Consider the following 19,251-nt stretch of genomic DNA (forward strand, 5'->3'; position numbering starts at 1 on the left):
TAGTATTATGGGAGAGTGAGAAACCTGTTTCCCTATCCATCTTGTATAATTTTGTACACCTCTATCATGTCTCCCCTTAGCTAAACACTCCCAGATGTTGTAACCTTCCCTTATAGAGGAGATGCTCCAGCCCCTTGATCATTTTAGTCATTAACATGTTGGTTGTTTTTTTTAAAAAAGTAAGACCAAAGTAAAGGATTTAGGAAGGTAGTCAAAGTAATGGATTAACATTGGGTTTATTTGATACAAGGGGCACATAAGAGGGGAATTTTAGGCAGGAATATAATGTATGAAATTATGGTTGTTCTGAAATGGTGACGGTGACTGGTCATGGTATTATTAAGAATAGTCATTACTTCCTTTCTGTTTTTTTAATGGAGAAAAGGAGGATAATGTAAGCTGCCTTGTGTTTCTTGGATGAAAAATGACAGAATATAAATGTAATAAAAATAAACAAACACATATATGTCTATGTGCACACATCGCATACTGGTTTTTTGAAAGAATTTTTAAGAAGTTCACAGTACGCAATCCCATTATAAACCTTCTAGATGCCTCTACCTACATATATTGTTTTAAACAAAGAGGAAGAATTATATTATGCTTTGTCACGACGGCAAGAAATCACCTTGCGACACTTCCTCTGGTTGTGGGTCAAGGAGTCCACCACAGAATCCCGGCAGCTCCCAGAAGTCTCTTCCAAAGGCAGTGATACTGACTAGGAAGCTGCTGACTAGCCAGGGAGTCTGCTAAACCTATTGCAGAGCAGAGACTAGGAGGAGAGGGAAGGGTTCACTGACAAGGAACCAGACCTAGAAGCAGTGGAGAGGTTTAAATTAGCAAGGAAAGGAAACAGATCAGTTAAGGGAAATGAAAAAGGAGGCTGGCCAGTTGGGAAAGAGGAAGGTTAGAGAGAGGATGGAGGATTGAGCAAAAGAAGAGGAAGGAGTAATTTCAAGGCCAGCAACAGCCAGGAAAGAAAGTTGACACCCAAGCCTTGCAGTGCAGAAAGTTGAGGTGCCACTACTATCCCTGCTGATGGGGGCGTACTCACTCATTGAAAAGCAGTGGTGGCATTGGAGAGGGTGTATGGAGGTGATATCAGTAGCAGAAGACAGAGCAGTCATATGCACAATAGTTTGAGTTGCTTTATGTTGCTGGTTGAAATGTGGTTTTGGCACAGGCAGTACTGTTACTGGGTCTGGCATAGATGGTGAATCTACAGCACGGGGAAGAAGATATATTAGGAAGCAGCTCATAATAGCAATTTTTCCTGTTCCTCCCAATTCTACTGGTTACTATGCTCTCCATCTGAAGACTCTGAAGTTGATCACAATGATGATGATATTTCCTCCTACCCCTCAATATATAGTTATCCTTTTCAGTTCAACTGAAAGAATTAATTTATAATTCATAATTATATTTATTATTATTATTATTATTATTTCAATTTCCAAATTATTAAAAATGAAAGTCTTTCCTTCATTAGAAAAGTTAAAAGTATTTTTTAAAAAACAATTATTTTTGGGATAACATTAACTAGAGCTATATAGGCATACTTTGCAACGTAAACAAAATGTGTGAGTTTTCTTATATAATGTTCTTCTGAAGCAAACATATTTTCTTTAAGAATGGTTTCAGTGATGCAGAATTTCCAAAAATATTTTAAAAAATATGACAATGGAACACAAAAACAATGGGACAAAAAAAGTTCAGTTCAGATATAAATCTGAGTCAAATCAACAATTTCATGAAAAAGCCTACCAATATTGATCAGAATGCACACTAATTTGATTTTGACTCAGTCCAAATTGAGAACAAATTATTGAAACAAATGGTATCAAAGTTGCAGGGGTTTGGGGGGGTTGGGAGGGGGATTAATCACATATTATTTCATATGAAGGATTTTTGATAGGGAATGGTGCACAGATATGATTTATTTTTATTCAAGAATCACTGAAAAGTGACTCCCATTGAACTCACTGGGACATAGGTAAGAGTAAAAATTCATACAATTGTGATGTCAGTCAGTTATTCTGCATCCTCTGGTTAATAGGTCAATGTTACATCCTGAGGTTAATAGTGATCAGTAATGATGTTTCTAATTGTTTAGATTGTTTGATATTTTAGATTATCTTTAATTGATTTTTTTCAGACAGAAAAAGGGAGTGCATTACACGAAGCTGCTTTGTTTGGAAAGGTGGATGTGGTCCGCATTCTCCTAGAAACAGGTAAATCATCATTATTCTCTAAATTCTAGTTTGTCTTCAATTTTCTAATTTCAAAACATGCTTGGAAGCATCCTAAACTTTTAGCTTATCTAGCAAGGATGCTTTGGAGGTAGAGGGAAAGAGGCTGGTGGAGGAGGCTTAGGATAAATCTGGTCTCTTTAAGTCTTCTCCCCTTACCATCCATCAGAACACTCCCTTTTCCCCCTCTCCAAGGTCGAGTTTTGGAACTTGGAGAGGCAGCTAGTTATCTCTGTGCCGGCTGCTAGGACCTGGGGATGGGAGTTCCAGCTTCCCCTTCTGAGGTTGGAGAGCTGTTCCCCACCTAGGAAGGATTTTACAAGCAATCCTATGATTCCTGGGATTCTCTCCCAGAGATGACAGGATTACTCTCTTGGTCTTCTCTGAATTTGATTTCTTTTTCATGTCAAATGCCATTAAAGTTGTTGTAGAACAAATTTCCCACTGCCATATGACCAGATAGCTATTGTATCTTCTAAGCCCTATTATATGTGCATGAGCTGAAAAAGTATATATTTATTGTTAATGGTCAATATGCCATTAGCCTTATACTAAATAACTGGGCTTGATGTGTTACATTTATACTGAAGAATATTTATCTAGGATATTTTTTTGAATAATCCTAAATGGGGTGGCAGGGAGTGAAGTTGAGGATTGTACACCACTTTCAAAACCCTGCTGGCTCATGCTGATAGTTGGGTGGTGGTGGTGGTGGGCAGGTTTCCTTTTTACGTTGCCAGGAATTCTGTTTTTAACCCCCTGTCCATTCGTTTCAAGGTGAAGAAAGTACCTAAATCAGTTCCAGACTAGCATAATTTGGGGGCGGGGCGGTGGGGGCATCCTGGAGCCTCTGAGGAAATACATGGCCTTTGATCCAGCAGATCCAAGCCCACCTCCACCCCACACCTGGAACAGCCTGTTTTAGGGCCTACCACTGACAGACTACTGGCAGTATATCCATGCCTTAAGAGCTTTCAGCAGGCATACCTGGCACCACCAGGGTGGATACGCCCCCCTGCTGGTGACGTCTCTACTAGAGGACCTTGTCTACTACTTCCAACCCTCCTTTAGCCAGCAGATCTGGGGTTAGGGTTCTGCTCTTAATCATTCCATAGTACATCATATTTTTCTATTTCAGGAATTGATGCAAACATAAAGGACAATTTAGGTAGAACTGTTTTAGATATTCTTAAAGAACATCCATCACAACAGTCGCTCCAGATTGCTGCATTACTTCAAGGTAAACTATTTACATGAACAATATAAGAGATAGATTTTAATACATGCATATAAAATATATAATGTTTTAATGTGATTTTAGGTTGTAAGCCTCTAGGCAGGGTATCGCTGTTTTATTTTTATATTTTGTACTGCACCAAGTACATTGTTGGTGCTATATAAATAAATAATAATAATAATAATAATAATAATAATAATAATAATACTCTTCTCCCCCCCTTTTTTTTTGCATTCACATAAGTTCATATTGTATTTTTAAACATTATTGTCAGAACACGCCTTGGCCAAATTTTCACTTTCTCCATTTATACTGTGACATTAAAATGGGGAAGCGTATAGCTAGGTAAAGTTTGACCAAAATCCTCCCCTATCCCCAGTTTCCCTTGCAAAAGTGGTTATTCTGTTGCTTTCTGGAAGTGGAGACTCAAATTTCTAAGAGTTTTTCAGAGCTGTGTGTGAGCATCTTAATTACCCGATGTGGAGGCAATGCAATGCACATGATACAGCACTCCAAAACAAAACTAGTACCTCAGGTTATAAATTTATAGATTTACATTTTTAAAAATATATAGATTTAAATGTGTGTTTGTGCATACAGTGCACACAGATACAGATTTCGAAATGTGAAATGTTTCGGTATAAAACCCCAGCGTCAGTCACAAATACTGTATAAATGCTAAAATACCACTTACGAGCTGAGCCACAACCAGTCCCTTTTTCCTCACTGGCCTTTTGCAAGCTTGGCGATGCAAGGACACCTTCTACCTCTCCCTCCCACTCCCCTCTGACTCAGAATCTATTGCCATGTCTTCTTGGGGCATGTCTGGTGCTGGGCCCAATCTCTACAGGAAGGCAGGAGGCATGTCTCCTTGTGAAAGCACTTAGGACTGGGCCTCCCACCAAAAATCTTTAGCAACTACATCTAGAAGGTTCTCAACGTTGCTCAGCACCTTATGTAAGTATACACATATGGCAACTTGAAGAACCATAGTTACAGGTAAGAAACTTAGGGTTTTTCCCCCTCAAGGAAAGTAAATTTATTGTACTAAATAATTGGCAATCCCACTTTTTCAGAAGCTGCCTTATAAAAGTTTTCCCACTTTCCCACTGCTTTTATATTTCTATAGAATCTAAAACTGACATGGACAACTCATGCTCTTGGATCTTCTTTCTAGCTATTAATGTACATGGAATTGCCTCATATTCAAGGCATTCTTCCAATACAAAACCTGATTTGAAGAACAGCTATGGTTAATATATGAGGGGATTTCTATGTCATTAGTTCTGTGGAATTCAGTAGTTCATTCCAGCTGAGCCTTACTATATGCCACCCGTGGCTGCATTTCCTAGCATTTTTTCTTGAAAGAAAGCAGCTGTTTCATTAATCACAATGTATGTGTTTTCCCTTTAATTTCTTGCATATTCTCTGATTGCTTTGTCTGATAGCTGAGATTCTAACCATTTCAAATGAATGTGTAATCGAGCAGATATATCACTTTCCCTAGAGTCTAATCTTTTAAATTAGAATTAAATTTCATTAATCTTTTTTTAAGGGTTGTATTTAAATCTGAAAAGTTTTAGTGGACGTTGTAGATCCTACTATATGCAGCTTGTCTCATACTGCTTGTACGTAAATGCTATGACAAAGTCAAGTAGGCAGAGCTGTGGTATTTTACCAGCATCTTTATCAGCACAATCCACCTCTTTGGTACCACTGCTCCTCCTGTTGCCTACCACAGCTTCTGGAATGGTCTTGACCTCCACCTTGGTCTCTGTTAAAATTACTGAGGTACTCTGTTAAGACTGCTGAGAAGTGTCAAGGTCTTTATCTCTGGTCTCAGGTTGCCCACCTCAGATGCGGTGACCAGTTCTTCCTTTGATATTAGTGTAGTGGGAAGCAAAGTCCTACCTTCCCTATGAAAAGCATCAAGCTCTATGCAGAGCAACTTATGCATCTGAGCAAGGCCATAGCTAGACCTAAGGTTTATCCCTGGATCGTCCAGGGGTCAAACCTGTTCATCTAGGTGACACACAGGGGATCCAGTGCTCAGGCAGGGGCGAACCTTGGATGATCCCAGGATAAACCTTAGGTCTAGCTGTGGCCCAAGTTTCTGGAACTAAAGAACAAACGATCTCTATCCACTTAAAAAGAACCCACTGGTTCATGTAGATGCTCATATGCCTATTGCTGCCCCCCCCCATCCACCCATTTTGCCAGCCTTCTTGCAGGTTGCAAAGTAGTCATGGGATAAACAGTAATCCATGGCATCCAACTCTAAAAGGCTGGATAATACTTATAAAGTCCAGCACAATGACTGTGCCTTTCTGTTCAAATATCCAGCTTAAAATTATATGAGTGTGCAAGCCTCTCAGGGCACAGCCCATCAGAAGCCTTGCTCAGCCCATATGGATTAGGAGGGCCATAAACCAGGTTTAGGAATGGACAAGAATTTCTGTCCTGTTCACAAATTATGCAAATATGTCCTGTTTACAACTCCAAATGCAAACAAGAGCATAATTCTTGGGAAGTTTTCACAATTTCCTGAGCTTCTGTTTGCGCAAGTACGCGCTTCCAGAAATTCGCATTTCCTCCCCCCAACGTCATTTTCACACTTTATCCTATGGGAAAAGTGCACAGCCTATGGGAGGAAAGAGTCAGGAAGAGTGTATATTTTCCATATTCAAAAATATTCCTGTTGGGGCAGGGGGAGACACTCATGGTTGCAAATGATAAGGAGGTGAGACAAGCATTAAGGTGAAAAATGAAGAACCTTGGCGAGCTCAAACATTGCTTGCTCTCCATCCCTTGCTAGATTTGATGAGTCAAAAGTTTGTTCTACTGCCATTGGCATTTCTCCTAGGAAAAAGCTTCCAACAACACTTGATGGGTTATTCTCTGTTCTACGCTCGCATCTTGGAAATTAGTAGTTTCAGCTGTGTCTTCATTGCTTCGAATTGTGATTTTACTGTCCTTTAGAACAGCCACTCTTCTTAGGTTGGTTTATGCTAGAATAGAGGGTTTGGGTCATTGTGGTTAAAATCTTCTGTTTTATCCTTAATTATAGCCTATAGTAAACATCTGTGAGACATATTTTTTAATCCCATACAGATGCTAAGAACTTTGCATTTTTAGAAACCTAAATAACAGCATTAGTAATTGCTATTAATACAGCAATATTAAAAAAAGATGGTCTTCAGAATGACCTTCAGATGATGCAAAATAAGGAAGTTAAAGAATGTGATGTAGAAAATCTGAATATTTGTAAAGGAACATCTCCTATGTTATATTAATATGTTTTATGAATTTGCATGCATGCTCCATATCTGCATTCCAGTCCTGCAAGGGAACCCTTATCTGCAGCTAGATATACATTCAGGCAACATTCTTTGATAGAAGCATCAGTTGAGTAGTGATGTGCTTCCTGTCTGGGGCTTCATGTACAACTAGGGCTGGATTAGTTCTGATCTTCAATAGATAGCATTATTGCTGTATTATTTAACTTTTTAAAACTAAACATGTATATCTTAGATCATTCATAGTGCTTAGGAAATGCAACTGTATTATAGCATCCAATTTTCTTCCTAAAATGAAGTTTCAATATGTCCAGTGCAATTAAAGCACACTTAAATAGAAGTATGTCCCATTGAACTTAGTGAAATATATGAGCCAACATACATAGAATTAGGCTGCATACCTTATGACAATCCAATTTAATGCTCTATAATAATCAAAGATACAAACACAAATGCATCCACATACATTATAAGGATATGTGGGGGAAATCCAAAAACAATTTAATGAATTCAGGTGCATTTTTTTTTAATACAGAGTACATAGAAACAGGAAATACAGTTGTACCAGAGGAACCCATACAGGAATGTCCAGTTCCAGATCACCCATCCTGTGTTTTGTCTCCAGAAGTTTCTCCTACACAAACGACGAAAAGTAAATATTTTGCTCTGTTTATACATATTGCATATTGAATGTGCTAGAGAAATAATAAAAAATATTGTTATTGTGAAATCATACTTCCTACCTAGACTAGCAGATCTGCAGTAACTATGCAAGTCAAATTTATTGTTCTTTGCTTCCTTGAAATGGTAAAGTATGTTAATGTGTTAGCCAGTAGTGCTTTATGTAGTCTAATGAAGTTATTTGAGGCTAGTCAAATGGCTACTGTTTGTTGAGTATCATGTCTTGTCAGTCCAATCAGAAAGGGGAGCTTCTCCATTTATCAAAAGTGGGAATTATACCCTGTTCTTCTTTTTTAAACCTCAGCGTACAGCTAAATATTTCTTCCACCTAGACAAAACACACCATGTACGTAATTTCAGTGGTGTGACTGCTGTAGAAGTGCACTCACCGCATAACATGACTACACTTCTTTTGAAAATCAGCTTCAACGCAACGTGCTCTGGTTTAAGAAACTGGATTTTCAGGCAATTCTCCACTGCAAGCTTCAAAGTTTTGAAAGAAAGCTTTATAGAAGCACTAAAATATTAAAGTTGACAAACATATTGGGCAGTTGGAAAAATGAAAAAAAAAATGAACTAACAGTCCACCCAAATTATGAGGAATCGCTTTTGATCTAGAGGCTTCACTTGTGCTGAGATGTAAAGGTAAGGGAAGTAGAGCTCCCCCAATTGCTCAAAATTCTGCATCTGTTCCTCTTTGAATTTACATCTGTCTGCATCATAATAAAAATCGTATGCCATATGTTTTTCAGAGAAAAACAAGACAAATTGCAGGTTTTTGTTTTTTTAAAGGAATGCTCCTACATATTTCAAGCATATCTATGTGCTCTTCATCTGAAATAAAATCTTATAATACAGTTCCAATGAAATCACTATACAAGTAATCTGAAGTAAACCGTATAATTTTTAATCACTCCTGGAGGAAGGATATTTTAGCAGATTCAGTTCTGCATGAAAAAGGCACTTAGGAGAGCTTGAAAGCTAGTGTACTGAAACCTTATTGCTCCATTTAGGGAAACCAGTTCATTCCCTTTTGATCATAGTCTCCCTCATCGAAATAGGTAAGAAAATGGTACCTCTGATCATGTAAAGTTTTTTGGCTTATCTACAAGTGAAACCGACTCAGCCAACCCTGCATAGGAATGTAGAATTAGGAAAAAAGAACAGTGTGTTTAATCAGGACAGAGAGTAATTCATTTTCATGGTGGATTTCTGAAGACTTAACTCACAGAACGCACACTGAAAACTGATCTAAAATTCAGCATATAAATTAGAAGTAATATCTGAGCAGTATCCGTGTTTCCACTACCGTTACCCATCAGGTTAGAGAGAACCTGTCTCAAAGCATTATACAGAAAGCCTTTTCCTCATCATTGACTAATAATATTGAGTCACCAAACATCTGGCATAAGAAGGTGGGCGTTTTTCATTCATTTTACATGGATGAAATAAAGAGCTCCTAAGGGCAAGAGGAGCTAGATTAGGGAGAAGAAAGAGGAGATAAACCATGCAGTTGCCAACTCAAACCTATTTTTTGGATTAGACCATGCTTAGCAGAGCATATTTTGTATACATTTGGACTTATTTTTTTGGCTTACTATTCTGACTAATGCTTTGCTCTTTGTAAAGGTGAAGCTGTGACTGGAGAATTATCAAAACTATTGGATGAAATTAAATTGTGCCAAGAAAAAGATTATTCTTTGGAAGAACTGTGTCATGCAGTATCAGACCATTACGTGGACAATGTTAGGAATGTATCGGAAGAAGAACCAGTGATGAATGGAAGCCAAACTAAATCTAATGTAGTAAGTAAGGTGGACATAACTCAGCATCTGGTATTTAGCAGCATTATTTATTTTTGTCTCATAGATATATTACTTATTAAAATATTTATACCATGCAAAGTATCACCAAGCATTTGTTGGGGGATGAGAATTGGTCTAGAAATTTTGGCTGGTCTTATCTGTGATATCTCACTGAGCTTAAGAGCTACAAGGAGCACTTTCAAGGACTAGTGTAACAGCAGGGACAATTCCCTGCCAACCTTCTCCAGCTCTAAGGTGGGTAGATGGGCAGATCAGCAGCAAGCATATTTGTGGAAGGCATAGTGTTCTGAAATCCTCACATCTAGATGTATGAGTGTGTCATCCACTGCTTTATGAAAATGTATTTAGATTGGTAAAGATTTTGAAATTGAGAGAGAGAGAGAGAGAGAGAGAGAGAGAGAGAGAGAGAGGTGGCAGGAGGATTAAGTTTAAGCAGCAGAAAATATTTCAAAATTTTATTTCAAAATCTATGCCCCAGTGCATGACATTTTAAAGACCTGGGGTGGCTTTCATAAAGCCAAAACAGCAATAAAATAACAATACAATAGAATTAAATCATAATAAATCATCTGAACTATCTCATAAATAAAATAACAATACTAAATCTGAAACAGCAGCAGATAATATAGCAGCAGCAAATAATATAGTCTGTAAAAGGTGACATTTTCTAGCTTGCTCATTAATTAAAGGCATTATGACCCAAAGCCTGTTGTGGTGTAAGTTTTTATGCTTTTTTAAAAAGAGCTAGCTGAGAATGTTATTCTATAACTAAGGTGGCAGTGGTGATAAAACTCCAATAGAAGTGAACGTCTGTACCTACAGTTTTGTTTTTATTAAATCTACAAAAGATTATTCTTGATCCTTGAAGAGCAGAAGGTCAGGAACTTCATATGTATACAGAGTTGTATTTCTTCCCAAGATACAGGTTCTTTTAGCATTACAAAAGGTAGCAACTAACTTTGGCTTAAAAGTCTAAGTGGCCTATGCACAAAGTAAATGTCAGAAGTCCTTTTTAAAAATCAAAACAATATATACATTTATATATGTTCACAAATCTGAAGCAAATTTTAAGTGTACAAGCTGGCTGTAATAGCTGGTTCACACAAAATTATTTTGTACATTATTACAAATTAAAAGCACAAATGTACCCACAGTAGAAATACACATATTTCAAATGTGGCTTTCCCATAATAGAAATGAACAGGAATAGATTCAACTCTCACTTCTGTAAATTTTAAAGGGAAACACACATTTGAAATGTGAGCACCATTTAATGTTGATTCTTTACTCTTCTTTTAGGAAGCCATGAGGTTAGTTTTCTTTAAAGGAAATGCTCTAGTTGGTTTCAGTTTCCCTTTTGGGCTTTGGTTACCTTTTATTATTTGTTTTACTTGCAACCTTGTGAAGGTATGCACCTACCTTTTTGATCCAACAAAAATGCTTTCCTCTTTCTTTCTTCAAAAAGACCCAGCAGGCCAATCTGATGACTGCACAAATCAGTGTCATGGTAGCAAGCAAGAATGGAAAGAGAATTTTTGCTGTATTGGTCAATTGCAGCATTCTAATGGAGCCAGCCATCTCTTTTCCTTTAGCCTAATGTCTTGTGTTTTCCAGAGAACCTGTATGATAAATATTATACTGTGCATTAAGATATTCATATTTACTGATTTTTTCCCTGTTATTTACTTGGTTATATATCAACAAAGCAATCTTAAAGCCACTCAAATCCTTGATGAAGTACCACTGAATGAGGCAGAAGTGCTGCTCTGCTGGGGAGAGTGGGGTGTCATCAGACGAGCGTTTGATTGCATGCTTGTTATTGGGCTCTCGTGGATTTTCATGGGTCCTATTTACGACGACATCGGTGTCCCATGTGCCTCCCGCCACTTCTAGCATTTTTCACATGACAAAAAAAGCCCCTGGTAAATCCAAATTATTTTTGAGACAGAAGTTGCCGCTGGTGGTGTTCCTATTAGTGGTTGTGTCTGAAATGAGGCATTCTGGGGACATGTTGGGGGAGTTCTTGGAATCTTAGGGTGGCCATGTGTCCTACATTACAGAGGACATTCCTCTGTTTAAAAGCATGAGGGGACAGTCACCTATTTGCAGTCCAGTCCAGGCTAAGTCCAGTGTAAAGATAAGAATTGTAAAAAAGGAGAGCAGGGGCTTTGAAGTTCCCTAACAACAGTTAATACCTGGACAGCAGACTGAGCAGGCACACAATTCACGTGGTCGCAGTCTTCTCCAGTGTTGTGAGAGATTATGTATTTCTATTTAAATTCTGTATTTCTAGCATGATTAGCTCTGGCAGGATTCTCCTCCCTCCCCCTCATGGCTCATACATGCCCCCCCTCTCCATAGGATCGCTTTATTATTTCGAGGTTTCTAACTCAGACTTTCAGCCCAAATTAAAACATGGAAATTCAATAAAAAATAACTGTGATACAACAGCAATGAAAATCAAGAACATGAAATCAACTGAAACAACAATAAGGAAAGAGCATAACAATAGGCCTGTTTCAAATAATATAAAATTACATCAGATTAAAAATACAGGGTAGATTAAAAGCATAGTGACCTGTATTTGCAGGCCCTTAAAACTCAAACAAGTGGGAGCTGTCAAATTTGCTAGGGAAAAGAAATCCACAATCGGGATGCCACAACTGAAAAGGAGCTGTCTTATGTCCCAGCCATCTCAGAAGTTGGCAGGACCTGGACCACAGTCTCCGTGGGTAGGTGAGTTTATGGAGGAGGCAGTCCTTCATATAACCTAGGGGGGATCTACACATCGTCCTCGAAGTGCCTTCCCTTGATGTATTTTCAAGACGATACATAACAATTCAGGTCACATATATATCTCCCTTCCGTGGCATTCCTTCAATTAATCCGTTGTGTTCTGTTGTGTTGGTTCACAAGTTAATATTCCGTCCCGTTTCGTTTCTTTCCTTCTTAAGTCCTTACTAGTAATTGGCGGGCTTAGTTTTAAATGTATCTTATTTTTGATTACCTCCTTTCCCTCCCCCCCCCATGTATTAATTTGTATTCGCTGGTGCGTTAGTGCGACTGTAGTGTTAGCATTGCTCACAGCAGTTAACAGCATTTAGAGGAAGATGGAGAGTTCTGAAAATGATGGTGCTCTTTTCAGCTGCGTTACTTTGTCAGTAAATGCAATTTTATGTGCACTTAGCACATTGGCACTTCTTGAGGATGAGGAAGAGCAGCGCCGTGACAATCTCATTAGAATATTTAAAATGTTCCATACACGCAGGATGAGGCAAAGACTGTTGCTGCAGGAGGAGAACAACGTTAGGGTTCATGGCACTGAGTACATCCATCTACCTACCCTAATCCGCCACTACTGGGTGTGTCCCAGTAGCAAGGATTAGTGGGAAAACCTTGTACTGAAAGTGTGGAATGACAAAAGGTGGATCGAAATTTTCCATATGACGAGAGGAACTCTTTCTGAAATTGTGGCTGAACTGACCCCACTTCTTCAGAGGCAGCAAACAGCCATGAGACAGCCTTTGTCAGTTTCAAAAAGTTGCAAACTGTTTAGACTTTAGGGTAATAACCAGGACTTTGACATGCACCCAGAAAGAACTGGAAGCCACTACAAACTAGCCCTTCAGAAAATCTTAGGCAGGAGTCGAAAACTCCATCTAAGTGGCTGTGTTTCCTTTTGTCTTGTTATCAGTCTACATTGGCTAGGCAAAAATCCTGCCTGCCCTCTCCCCTGCTGAGTCTTCCTCTTGTTCTCTTATCAAGGAATATTTCTCAGACTGCAGCAACTTGGGCACTCCTTCCTAGGCTAGTTCTGGCTGTTGCTGGGAGGGAGTAGCTGACACCCCATGACTGCATTCTTCTAAGAAACCAGGCAGAGATGAATTCTCATCACTCTGGCAAGGCCCCAAACCAGATTCTTCTATCTCTGAATCAGAGTCTTCCTCTGAGGCTGTGGCATCAGGGGAAGGCATGACAGAGTGGAGCTGTACACTAGTTATTTAAATGGCACCTCTGCATTTAGCACTTCAGGGCAAAACTCAAAGAATCATAATAAAAATAGGTCATTTTTTAAACTCTCCTCTAAAAAACTCTGGAAAACTCATCCTACGTTTGCAGACCACCATATCAGAATAAATACATAGCACATGCACCACAATTTATTGTTCTTTAAAGAGTATTGAGATAAGTGGCAAGATAATGATCTTGATGGAAGATACTTAGTAAACCCTGATACATAAAAATCCAAAAAACAATTGCCTGAAATATACAGAATAGTATTAAATGGACATGCTGGAAAAATGGCTATACACAACCAGGAATTTCACTCCTTTGAAATATTGTTATTTGTTGTGTAATTGAAGATTTTTTCCTTTGTTTTCTTTACTACTTAGGTAAACTTGTCATTTTTCATGCACTGTATTGAAGTAAATTGTGGTCTTGGTAACACACTATCCCTGTGCATTCAGTGTTTGAAAATCAATAGAACTGCTTCACAACTGGGCACCTTTGAGCATTGCCCAGAATGTATCTGCAACTCAGATATATTAGCATATAATAGAGATTTGGTCCAGGATAGTTAGATTAGCATTACTGAAATACAAGCTTAAGAATCTATAACAACTGATGACAATAATAATAGCTGAAAGTAATAAATGTATGCAAAAATAAAACAATAGAAACTATAATCATATAAATTAATAGGTTAATAGAACAATTGTTCACAGTTGTTTGAGTTGAAGAAAAAATAGGCCTTTAAAGTGTACCTTCTGTCCACAGCCTACATATACTTCTTACCAAAGAATCAACTGGCTTTCATAATGAGAGAACTTTTTAAAATCACATTTGATAAACAGTTTTTACATTTATGGTTTGGAAATAGGATGGTTAGAGAGTCAGATTATTGTTTAAATATCTATTTTCCAATAGATGGCAGTCTAGTTCAGTAATTTAGAGAACAACATTAGCCAAGCCATTCTACAGAAGGATCTAAAAGTAAATGGCATATTAGGAAACTTTAGAAGACAATAGCTTTTCAATATTTTAAGTTTCAAAATTTTCAAATCTTTCTTTTGGGGGCAAGGTGATTGAGATGGTGGCAGAGCAATGCTAAGCATTGTTAAATTTAGACTAATAGCTGGATGAATGTCACTGCTCAGATTTGGGGCAAAGGTTACCTTGGTTGCCTTATTACCTGGAAAGAGAGAGGGTGTAAGAACATAAGAAGTACCATGCTGGATCAGACCCGGGGTCCATCTAGTCCAGCACTCTGTTTACACAGTGGCCAACCAGCTGTCGGCCAGGGACCAACAAAGCAGGACATGGTGCAAAAGCCCCCTCCCAACCATGTTCCCCAGGAACTGGTGCACACAGGCTTACTGCCTTGGATACTGGAGGTAGCACATAACCATCGGGACTAGTAGCCATTGGTAGCCTCCTCCAGGAATTTATCCAACCCCCATTTTAAAGCCATCCAAATTGGTGGCCATCACTATATCTTGTGGTAGTGAATTCCATAATTTAATGATGCACTGTGTGCAGAAATATTTCCTTTTACCTGTCCTGAATCTCCCACTAATCAGTTTCATGTGATGATCCTGGGTTGTAGTGATATGGGAGAGGGAGAAAAACGTCTGTGAGCCTGCTACATTTCTTGGATCTCTTAGCAGCTTTCAGTAGCTTTAACCATTGTGTCCTTTTAGACTACCATTCAGGGCACTGTACAGTAGTAGTTCTGGAGGGTAAACTCCAAAGGACAGTGCTGGGAGACTAATATTCCTTTGGTAATTGTCCTGTGAAGTTCCTCAAGATTTGAATTTGTCTGTCATGCTTTAAATTTTTTACATGAAACATCTGAGTGAGATTATCAGGGATATGGCATGAGGTTTTATCAATATGCATATTCCATTAACAAAAAAGCTTTCCTTTTAACATGTGTTTAAGGCTTTCCATGGTTACTCAACCTCCAAAATGCCGGGAAATTGCTGCTGTTAGGTAGCCATGCCCTTAACAGGTGCATTATTTAGGCAAATTGATGTGATGTGGTATGGTATCTATGTTGTTCTTAGTTTCATTTCACCACTACCTCATTTATTTATTTATTACATTTATATCTCCCCTTTTTTCCCCCAAGGAACCAAAGGCAGCGTACATAATCCTCTCCACCTCTCCATTTTATCCTCACAACAACAATCCTGTTGGGCTGAGAATCTGTGACTGGCCCAAAGTCACCCAGTGAGTTTCCTTGGCCGAGTGGTGACTAAAACCTGGATCTCCCAACTCCCAGTCCAACACTTTAGCCACTTGACCACACTGGCTCTCTTGGAGCTGGATCATGGACAGTGGCAGAGCAATGTACCTAAGTCCCAGATTTTTCTGTTCACTGGGGCCTCAGCTAGACCTACCGGTCTAGTGAGATGGAGGGGTGAGGGCCTTGCGATATTTTTATCGTGAGATCTCCCCCTCTGTTTACACGTTGCGTGCAACGACCTCGGAGAGGATGTCACTGCTGCCATTTTTTGATATTGTTAAAGAAGAAGAGCGCATGAATGGTTGTGCACAAAAGGTAGGGTTTTTTATTTTAAATTAATTTCCCCGCTCATGCTCTGAAGCCCCCTCTTAATAGTTCAGTTGGTTAATTGTGCATTTGTTCTAGCTATCCTCTTCATAATTAGCCTCTATCCATTTGTTATCCTTATGTATTTCTTTTCAATTATTTTAAAATTGAGATAAATTAGTAGTGTAAAAACTCAAGGTCAAAAACCTCTTGGTCTGTACAGGACTCAAACCTGTGACTTTAGCATTATTAGCATCACAGTATAGTCTAAGGATTCTCAGAGTTTCTTTCCTAAGGGCATTCATGAGAGAGTTGAAAATAACCAAGTCCCAAAATGGTAGTGCAGGGGTGGAGCCAATCCCAAAATGACAGCAACTGGAAGTAGAATTCAGCATTTTCAGTTGATAATTACTGATATAATTTTATATTGATAGCTAATCCCTCTTTGAACATTGCTAAATTCTTTCCACAGTGATTTCTTTGTAGCAGGGACTTCATAGGTCTGCTTTCCTCAAGTTAGCACAGAGATGTATCTTGATTCTGCCTCCCCATTTCAGACAGAATTTGCTGATATGGAGGCTCTAAGTGGATATTTCATATTGTTTTCCTCCCCCTCTGAAAGTATTCTTACCCATCTCCTATCATTTTTCTACCCTTCTCTTTTCATACTCAACTTGAGACTATACCCCCCACAATGCCAGTTACTTTCACCCTTACCTCCTGTTCAAGGCACTGCTGAAGGCTGCAGTGGTGACCCCCCCCCCCAAACCAGATCTGCTGGTTGTCCCTGACCCACAGTTTGAGGAATGCTGCTGTAAATCAACAGAGCTACTGAATAAAGCTGGGCCTGTTTTCCCTTGCCCATGAGCCCTTATTCCAAAGCTGTTGCTAGGCCACATGGGTTCCTAAGCTAAAGTGAAAATTAGCCTTTTTTAAATAAAAACTACAAATATGTTTCACTACTACAAGGGCATAGCAAAAAGCAGATATTCCCTTTGGCCTAACACATAAAAGTAGTACAAATAGAGGAATGGGTTGACGAAGTCCAACCCCAGCAGTGTATGGAAGAAAAACTTACAATACCTGTCAAACTTTATTAATTTGTATCAAATAAGCCATTTATCATCCTGTTTACCTCAATGTTACCACAGACCGGTCACTAACCTACCTACTGTCAAATTTCAAATCATTCCATTGAGCCATTTTCTAAATATAAGCCACAGCATCTACTTCCCCAACCCCAATTTCTGGTTATACTAATGGAATGCAATTCATCTATCTCAACATTATCATAGGGCCACAACTCTTTCTCCAATTAATTAAATCCAGGTGAGATGATAATATCCTTACATGTGTGCTGCAATTAATTATAGGCAGGATGAGAGCAAAAAATTTAAACTTAATACAGGAACGAAACTGACATTTTTTACTGCCTTTCAATAAAAATATACATAGGAATAAAATAAAATACAAAAGAATGAAAATACAAATGATACAAATCTGAAGAATCATAAAAACTAAAAGGCAGCGAGATCTTAAAACCCAGATAAAAAACAAACAACAGGCCTGAAAGTATGCCTAGAACTCATGGGTAAATAAAAAGGTCTTGGCATTATGTACTTTGTATTTCAGTGTTATTTTCCACTTTGTGGTTTATCTGTGTTTTTTAAAAAAATGTAAAGTAATATATAATAATTAGCAAATATTTTAATATATTTAATGTTGTATTGAAATTGACCATATACCCTAAATTTGAGTATTCATCATAGTAAGGGAAATGGTGGTGGTGGTGGGGGGGGGAGAGGTTAGAAAAGGGCAAGGTAATAGAAATGAAAATTATTAAGAATTCATGTAGAACCTATATGTGAGAATAGATTTTAAAAGCCAAGGATTATTTACTTTAGAAAGAGGAAGATTAAGAAGAGATGATAGAGGTAGATAAAAGTAATACATGTAACTGTGCTACCAAAGCCAATTGGCCGTTCTTATTCATTCCGCTGTTTAATACAGGGTTGCTTGAGGAAGTTAAATGACTACAGATGTAAAATGCATAAAAGAAAAGCAATTACTTCATTAATGTTACTTGTCAAGCAGTAAAATATGCTTCGTTTTAATGTTATTGAATTAGTAGCGTGCATCAAAAGAACTTTATATAGTCAGTGCATTAAAGCATTGCCAAAGCTATTTGTTTTTAGACATCTTGGAATAAGCTGATGCAGACTGAATTAAAACCAATACTACCCTCATTATGCATTTGGCCAGATACTAGTTATGCAAATTACAAATTTCATATTTTTATAAGTATCAGTAATATTAGAACCCAAATATTAAAAAATCAAGCATCATTGAACAACGTTAGAAGTTGTTAGAAATGTTAGAAAGGATTTTTTAGGAGTTGTAGAGAAGATGATGATAATGATAATACTATGTATAGGCACTTTACAGAATGACATAATAAAAAGAAAGGCGCCTGTACTGAGGAGCTCACAATCTAAATTTTGCCAAACGAACGAAAGTGAATGAAGGAAAAGGAGAGACAAAAGTAGTAAGTGATGAATATCTTGTAAGTGTAGTAACTTGGGCTTCACTTGCAGTTTGGCTATAGACTAGCAAGTTAAGCCAAAGGCTAGTTAAAGGCCTCCTGGAAAATATGGTGTTTCAGGGGGTGGAAGAAACAGAGATGACATCATGTAGCTCTTCTGTGAGGGAGTTCCAGTCAAAAGGGACAGCAAGGAAACGGCAACATTGGCAATCTTATGCATGTGTACTCAGATGTACATCCCAGTCATTGAATCGGATATACTCCCAAGTAAGCAAGATGGGACATTCTCTCAGGTAAGTGGGTTTAGGATTGCAGCAATCCGGACTCTACACAACCAAATGAGAACTCATATTTATTTAGAACCGAAGGGGTACCCTGTAACAAGAGAGAGATAATCTTTACTGGTTTCACATATCCCCCCCCATCCACCAAATAGTGGTGTTACTGCCTGTACTCTGTAAACCTTTCAGTTTCTTTCCCCATGTCTATGTAAGCAGGCAGGCAACACTGGTGGAGTGACTCAACAATTTAAGATTATACCAGCACAATGAAGTCAGATGTGACAATAAAAAAGTAACACAAACTGTGATTCACAAACTTCAAATCATGGTTTGTGATCCCTGTTTGTTATGGCCTCAAACTATGGTTACCGAGACTGGTTAAAATGTCTTCTAAGATTATGTTTTTAAAAGGAGTGAATGTAATTATAAAAATGGTAAATTTGACACACAACTCTAGATAGCTTATAAACAATGTGCCTCTGTGTAGTTATATGAACAATGAGTTAAAGCCTTCAAACTTTATACCCTGCAAAGTTTACCCTTTTATTCTAATAATTTGTGTGAGATTGCTTGTTTCTATGGC

The 19,251-nt window shown here is 38.2% G+C and overlaps 1 protein-coding gene across 8 annotated transcripts in view; it reads left to right on the forward strand.

The window, feature by feature from the left end:
- The window catches only part of ANKS1B (ankyrin repeat and sterile alpha motif domain containing 1B), a 373,862-nt gene that overhangs the window by 55,679 nt on the left and 298,932 nt on the right, over window positions 1–19,251 (forward strand). For 4 of the 8 annotated variants that reach the window (XM_063133719.1, XM_063133714.1, XM_063133715.1 and 1 more), the window contains exons 5-8: window positions 2,156–2,231; window positions 3,388–3,489; window positions 7,318–7,434; window positions 9,093–9,268. In XM_063133719.1, coding sequence (XP_062989789.1) covers window positions 2,156–2,231; window positions 3,388–3,489; window positions 7,318–7,434; window positions 9,093–9,268 — 471 coding nt within the window. Of the gene's footprint in view, window positions 1–2,155; window positions 2,232–3,387; window positions 3,490–7,317; window positions 7,435–9,092; window positions 9,278–19,251 lie in introns of all 8 variants that reach the window. The other 4 variants (XM_063133713.1, XM_063133716.1, XM_063133720.1 and 1 more) reach the window with 1 other exon arrangement.

Source organism: Elgaria multicarinata, chromosome 9 (genome assembly GCF_023053635.1).
Source record: "Elgaria multicarinata webbii isolate HBS135686 ecotype San Diego chromosome 9, rElgMul1.1.pri, whole genome shotgun sequence".
Classification (NCBI taxonomy): Eukaryota; Metazoa; Chordata; class Lepidosauria; order Squamata; family Anguidae; genus Elgaria; species Elgaria multicarinata.